General features: G+C 47.8%; 1 protein-coding gene across 6 annotated transcripts in view; it reads right to left on the bottom strand.

The window, feature by feature from the left end:
* The window catches only part of LOC125047827 (microtubule-associated protein futsch-like), a 58,575-nt gene that overhangs the window by 4,644 nt on the left and 46,431 nt on the right, over positions 1-7,500 (bottom strand). For all 6 annotated transcript variants that reach the window (XM_047646324.1, XM_047646325.1, XM_047646327.1 and 3 more), the window contains 2 exons: positions 3,147-3,358; positions 1,033-2,829 (listed from right to left, as the gene is read on the bottom strand). In XM_047646324.1, the coding sequence (XP_047502280.1) occupies positions 1,033-2,829; positions 3,147-3,358 (2,009 nt within the window). The remainder of the gene's footprint in view (positions 1-1,032; positions 2,830-3,146; positions 3,359-7,500) is intronic.

The following is a 7,500-nucleotide window of genomic DNA, read 5'->3' as shown; positions in this document are numbered from 1 at the left end:
CAGAGAGAGAGAGAGAGAGAGACAGAGACAGAGACAGAGACAGAGACAGAGACAGAGACAGAGACAGAGAGAGAGAGAGAGAGAGAGAGAGAGAGAGAGAGAGAGAGAGAGAGAGGGAGAGAGAGAGAGAGAGAGAGAGAGAGAGAGGCAGAGACAGAGACAGAGACAGAAACAGAAACAGGAACAGAAACAGAAACAGAAACAGAAACAGAAACAGAAACAGAAACAGAAACAGAAACAGAAACAGAAACAGAGAGAAAGAGAGAAAGAGAGAAAGACAGAAAGACAGAAAGACAGAAAGACAGAAACAGAGACAGAATAAAGGAAAGTGGTTGAAAAATACAGAGAAGAACACGTTACAGAAACAGAAAGATAAAGTAATAGATGAAGATTGAATGTGTTATAGGAAGTAATACATCCTAAGAAGTAGGGATTGGCTTACCGTGAATGAGTTACAAGTAGAGGGAAAATACGTTATATAACAGACGGAAAGTGCTTGATTATGTATAAATTAACACGAGTGGAATGATATAGGAAAAAGAGACAAAAACAAAGAATGTGGTAGCGGAAAATACTTAAAACGTAAAGAATAAAGGCTAATAAAGATTACTTAGTGGAAGTGTGGTACTGGGAAGAATATAATTAGGACGTAAAGCAGGATGGCTCATTGTGATCCAGTTAGTGTATTATAAAGAAAATGGTAAAAAAAATAATAGAGAAAAGCGAATGATGAATTAGTTAACGGAAGTGCAGCATGAGAAAGAATATATTATAAAAAAGGGACAGAGACCTTTAGGACAAAACATTAATGACAACACCTTTACCGTCGTAAGTATCTTCTTCCCCGCCAGTACAATAATCTACATGATCTCCCACAAACACATTTAAACTACCACAAAGGCCATAATCATCACCAGATCTGAAATCACACACAATTAGAAAAAAATAAAAATAAAATCGGAAAAAAATGACAATATCACAGCTAAGTGGGAAGGGAAAAGAGAGGTCGCGAATCACGGCCCTTCTCCTTACCTGAGCGATGTAAGGGCCCCTCCAGCAGATGACGACCTGGCTGTCCGGCTGCGGGGTCGGCCGCGTCGCCAAGAGGGAGCGGGTCACGGGTCCTTTGTCGTCGTCCCGAATCCTTCCTTTAGGTCGTCCGTTTATCGTTTTGCTCGTGATGAATCCTGGCTCGGGGGAGGACGCTGGGCTTATGGCGTCCTGTTGGAGGATGTTGGATGTGCGTCTGACGGGGGGTTTCGCCGGGCCTCCTGCTACGGAGGTCTTGGAGGGCATCGCCGAGAGAGGCTTCGAAGGGCTTGCGAGGGCCAAATTTCTGGTTGGCTCGGCTTCGAAGTTCTTCCGGAGGTCTCTCACGGGGGGGAGCCTGAGGCCGTCGCTTTGCGGTTGGCGTCCGGGATCGGCGTCGGTGAGGCCTTCCGTGTCAAAGCTGTTGCTGCTCTCCATGTTGGACAGGGTTCTTCTGACGCTCCTCTTGACAGACTGCCTCCGCGGTGTTCCTGTCCCGTCGAGAGACCTCTTCTTCTTCACCGAATTCCTGGCCGACCTCTTGCGTGAGATGGGCGTCTTGGTTGTGAGCTTCCCGAGCTTATCCTCGCCACTGACGGAGCACAGGAGCTCGAACTTCTCTCGGGTCGCAGCCACTGACCAGGTGATCGTGGGCGTCTCATCTATATCATCTTTCACGGGCGTGGGAGCACGGGTATTGTCCTCCTCTTTCCGCCGATCGCCTCCGCCCCCTCCCGAAGCCCCCCTTTTCGAAATCCTTTGGCTTTCTGAGGGTGCTTTAGGCTTCACCTCTTGTTCTACGATCTCCACCTGGCGAGGCTCAAGGAGAGTGCCTGAGCGTGAAGGTCCGCGAATGTGCGAGTTGATATGAGACGAAGCCCCAGCGGCCGCCACGTGATTACGGCTCGGCTCCCTTGATTTTATAGGGCCTCTTGGGCTCGCCGATATTTGATCACAGCGTCCATCATCGTCCTCATGTGCTCGCCTCCTCCCCACAGACGTCTGTTCTCCCCTTGGAACGCTCGCACTGACTTCGCTGACGCCGTTGGTCAGTCTCTTGTTGGCAGCTGTACCTGACGTCTTCCTGGAGGCCGGCACGTCAGCTAGAGCGCGAGGCTGGGAATAAAGTCGAGTTAGAGGGCGGTGGCCATTTACAGCTGTCCTCTTGCCTTCGGGTTCAGGGAGAGTATTGGCCATCAGGAAGTTGTCGACCGTATCTGAGTCAGACTGGGAGCTCGTTCTAACCTGGCCGGATAGCCGTCTTAATGGTGGGTGTCCGTTGTTGGCAAGATCCTTCGCCTTTAAATCCTCTTGGGTTGTCACACTTCTGGATTCTGGTGCTTGATTTTTAGTACTAGCAATGTCATCTGACGTGTTTTCTTTATTAATCTGACTCGTTTCTTCATTTGCTGCATCATCACCCGACCCGAAGTAAGTAATCTTCTCTCTCTCTTCCATCTTGACTCGATAATCAAGCACATCCTGCAAACTAGTAACATCCTTCCTCATCACGACAGCGCCGTCAGTATCATCGACATCACCATTTTCCTGAACTTCCGTAACTTCACTAACTTCCTCCTCACTCACTCTATTCTTCGTCTCTCCTTCACCTTCTCCTTTAGCATTCTCCGTGTCTTCCTTCTTCCCTTCCTCGTCCGTCGCGTCTTCGTCGTTCCTAGCAGAGTCCTTTTCAGGCGTAGGATACAGGGTGAGGCCAGAGCGCTGTTCGGCGGGCGTCATCTTGATAACCTCATCGGATAACGTATTGATCCAACGCATCATTTCTTCCCGGGAGCCAAGCTGGGGCGAGGAGAGGGAACTTGTGTCGATTAAGAGGGAAATGGCAACAATTCGCTTGATTTATCTTTTTGTTTCATCTTTATTCTTATTATATTATCATTTTCATTTTAGTTTTATTAGGTTTTCAAGTGAGACAAATATATACATGTTATGTTAAGTGTGCTTCTGTCAATACAAGTTCATAATTCATCTCTGAACTGAAATACAAACGCGAATACACATAATACCAAAAAACAATCATCACATGCCTAACACTACCAGGCAAGAATTTCGACAACACACACAAATACACATCTAAAACACCTGTTATTCCGTACCTTGACGAGCATCATACACCTCGACCCGCGATTGAGGGTGAGAGCGTGAGCATGAGCGCCCCCTAGCACCGGCATCACGGAGAGTCCATAGAGACTAATTCTGGTTGACGGCGCAGAGGATTTTGGCATAAACGCCAACACGTGGCCGTCTCGGACTTCCATTCTGCGGGAGTTGAGGCGTCCGCTCAGGCTGCCTGCCATCTCGGCCACGCCTGGGGGTGGGGGAGGGGGGTGAGTATGACATTAGGGGTACAAGAGAGGTGTGTGTGTTAATGTGTTTGTGTGTTTGTGTGTTTGTGTGTTTGTGTGTTTGTGTTTGTGTGTGTGTGTGTGTGTGTGTGTGTGTGTGTGTGTGTGTGTGTGAGTGTGTGTGTGTGCGTGCGTGCGTGCGTGCGTGCGTGCGTGCGTGTGTGTGTGTTTGTTTGAGTGTGTGTGTGTGTTCGTGTGTGTGTATGTTTGTGTATGTCTGTGTTTGTGCATGCGTGCGCCCGTGTGTTTGCGTGTGTTTATGGAAAAATATATAAATATAAATTCACCAACACAGGCAATTTCTGCGCGCCACTACTACAGCAATACCACACACAAAAGAAAATCAATATATGCCATAATATGTATCTGGGACTTAATGTGGCTCTTTCGCCTTATCAATCTGTTCTCTTTGCAATATCCACGGCGTTCTTGCAAAAGGGAAAAACGATAATCCTTTCGTGTCCAAGTTAATCGGACCGATACTACGTAATTACTTTAACTATTTTTTTTACAAGAATTATTTTATTCCTTGTGTTACTTCATTTTATTTATTTATGCGTCGATTAATTCATCTGTGTTTTCATTTCCTTTCTTCTCTCTAGGTCTGTTTCTGTGTTTGTCTCCTTTCTCTCTCTCTCTCTCTCTCTCTCTCTCTGTATATATATATATATATATATATATATATATGTGTGTGTGTGTGTGTGTGTATATACACACACACAGATATGCACACACACACTTATGTATATCCATTTCTGTCTATCTCTGTCTGACTACCCCCCCCCTCCCCCCCCCCCCGTCGCTCTCTCTCTCCTCTCTCTCTCTCTCTCTCTCTCTCTCTCTCTCTCTCTCTCTCTCTCTCTCTCTCTCTCTCTCTCTCTCTCTCTCTCCGATACCATCCTCACCACCACTGCTGCTACAATTGCTAATTCTACTATTACTACTACTGCTAGTATTACTGCTACCGCTGTCATTATTATTGTTATCATAATTGTGACTATCATCATCATAATTTCAGAATTTTAGGACCAAAATAAAACAAAACAGACAGCTTGTCGTACCATTAATAACCATTGTAGCAAATGGAATACAACTAAATTGAATCAATTGAATCAAATTAAATTAATGGGATATTGGACAGTTATGGGCTGAAAAATCGATTTTTCAGAAACTTCGTAAAAGCATTGTCTAATGACAGACAAGCGTGGAGTGGCGATTTAAAAGCCCGAAAACGCGGTTGAAATGACCATTAAATGGCAATTAGGAACAACAGGCTTAAACTAAGCCCTGTACTCTTGATATTGTGAGTTATTCTCAGGCGTCTTGTGTCTCTCGAGCCTTGAAGATTTCGGACCCCCTATTAACACGGCAGAGGAGACGCGCATCCGTTAGTTACCCGCCACTAGTCAAAGAGTCAGGCCGTGCTATGCGTCCTCTCTGAACCCTCCATTCACACCTGCTGTTTGTCGACGCCTTCTGCTTACTTTTTCTTGTTTTTTTTCCCGCGAGGGGTTAGGACTAAGGGGATAAAGCTAACTAAGAAGCAACTCTTCTGTTAGTTGAGTGCTTCTTAGAAGAGGAGAGGGGGGGGGGGGGGGGGTTTGGTTTGCGAAGTTCTAGCTTCGCCCGGGCCTTCTAGATATGGCCCGGCCTGTGTCAGCTTTTTTACGGCTGTCTCATTGAGTTGTCTGACACTCGGTGCTTACCGTGGCGGCGGGATTGCTGCCGCCATGGTGTAAGCATTTCGCATAGCCTCTTTACCAGCACGGCGGCTGTTGTGGGCGGTCCATGTCTCAGGAATTGTGTATGGTTACAATTTTCTAGGTAGTGGACTAGTGTGGCGTTCGGCTCGCCGCAGTGCTTGCAGCACCATTCATCGCGTTCGATTGTTGGGATAATCTGCCATGCACAGTGGTAACCTAGGCGCATTCTGTGAAGAATGACTTCGGTACCTCTGTTGCTTACTTCAGAGAGTGCCAGTGGTTCAGAGCCTGTGGCGTCTGAGTACCAGCTGGCCGAGGGGGAGGTTCTCGTTTCCTCTCTGTGGAGCTGCCGTAGGAAGGTACGACCGACCAAGGCACACTTCTCCATAAGTAATTTTCGGCTCGGTTTTATCGTCATGGGATTTGGGGGCATACCCCTGCCAGCGGCGGCTAGTCTATCAGCAAGCTCGTTCCCTCTGATGCCGATGTGGCTTGGGACCCAATTGATGATAATTCTTCTACCCTGAGCAAGAATTCTCTGTGCCATTGTGAGAATCGTGGTCAGTAGGTAGATGTTGTCTGTGGGTGAGCTGTGCTGAAGACAGTCAATGGCTGCCCTGGAGTCTGTGTGTATGACCACGTGTCCTTCCCTTAGGGACGCGTGGCCTAGGGCTCCCATGATTGCAACTGCCTCTGCCTGTAGCGAGGAGGCGTTGTCTGTTACCCTCATGGATCGTGTGGCATCCCTAGCTGCAAAGCCGGCGCCTGCAGTGTGGCTCAAGGGATCGACCGATCCATCCGTGTAGTATGTTCTACTACCCGGAGGAGTGATGGCTGCAATGACCCTGTGGGCTTCTGCCTTTAGGCTAGGCATGGGGTATAGGCTCTTTTTCATTGACAGGTTCATTATGTTGAACTCTATCAGGCTCAGTGCCCACGGCGGGGCTTCGGCAAAGTCGGGGTGGGGGGAGTCCATGCCCTTAGCAAGAAGCTGTTCTTTGAGCTGATGGCGTATCAACACCCTGGCTGTATGAGACAGCCAGGAGTTGTTTGCAACGAGCTCGTTGTCTTGTTCGAGGCATCTGACTAATTTTTGTCTTAGGCTTGTGTTCCTGGGAGCCTGGATGACCTTTGACAGAAATTGTGTTGCCGTTAGATCGATTCGTGAGTCCAGGGGGAGAAGGTTTGCCTCCATCAGGAGGTTGAGGACCTTCGTCCACCTCGGGGCACCCAGAATGATCCTGGCAGCTTCATTTTGGACTGTTTCTAATTTGTCTGTGTGCTTTTTCTTTGCAGCAATTAGAGCGACTGAGGCATAGTCCACAATGGGCCGGACAGCATGTACATAGAATGATCTTAGTACTTTGTGTCTGGCCCCTATGCGTCTCCCAGTCATTGCTCTCATGACAGACAGTCTTGCTTTGGTTCGGTCAACCAGGTACTGGACCTCCTTATGGAAGGAGAGGGTCCGGTCTATCCTTACCCCAAGGTATAGGTAGTCCTTGACCCATTCTAATTCCACTCCCTGGATTTTCAGTCTTGTGCCTCGAACTCTCTGTCTCAAAGCCATGGCTTTGGATTTGGCAGCAGAGATCTTTAGTCCCGTCCTACAACACTCCTCTGACACGAGGTCCAGACAACGCTGGGCTTTATTCTGGCTGCGTGGTCCAGTGGAGGTGATAGCGAGATCGTCTGCATACGAGATGATCTGGCACCCCACTGGGAGGTTTATGTTGAGGATGCAGGACATTAAAGTGTTGAATAGGGCTGGACTGAGAACCCCACCCTGTGGCGTTCCATTTTCGAGCGGCATGTGCTGCGATAGGTGACCCTGGAATTTGACATTGGCCGTCCTGTTCCTGAAGTAGTCACCTATCCAAGCCAAGAGCTTTCCTCTGATTCCCTTCTGGATCAGGCTTTCCTGAATGGCAAGCGGACTTGCCAGTTCAAAAGCCTTCTCCAGGTCAAGGAATACCACCACAGCTGGGCCCTTGCTGATGAGGGGTGGAAATAAGGAGAAAGGGGGGTGGGGGTGGGGAGTATTTTTTTTATTTGTTTTTCTGTTTATTATTATTGTTTTATGGATGGGCTCAGTAACCTATATAAAAAAAAATCGTGGCGCCAAACGTGATGGAGATTAGATGCATACAATTTTTAAATGGCTGTTACAAATGCATTTTCGTAACAAAAACAAAAACGTACGCTGTGCAGCCATCACCACTTAGATTTACCTGAAACTTTGACAAAATGTTAATGGTATGAAGGTGAATGAATGGCCTTACTCGGAATTCCCACCATGAAACGAAACGAAGTCATGCTGCGCGGTAAAATAGGCGTATCCCTCACGTGAGCATCGTGACATCATCAAAATGACAAGGCGACGGTACTTGGCGTGTGGACGA

The sequence above is a fragment of the Penaeus chinensis genome, chromosome 42 (genome assembly GCF_019202785.1).
Source record: "Penaeus chinensis breed Huanghai No. 1 chromosome 42, ASM1920278v2, whole genome shotgun sequence".
In the NCBI taxonomy this organism is placed as follows: domain Eukaryota; kingdom Metazoa; phylum Arthropoda; class Malacostraca; order Decapoda; family Penaeidae; genus Penaeus; species Penaeus chinensis.
Note: the sequence above shows the minus strand (reverse complement) of the source record. Positions and strands in the feature narration are given on the sequence as shown.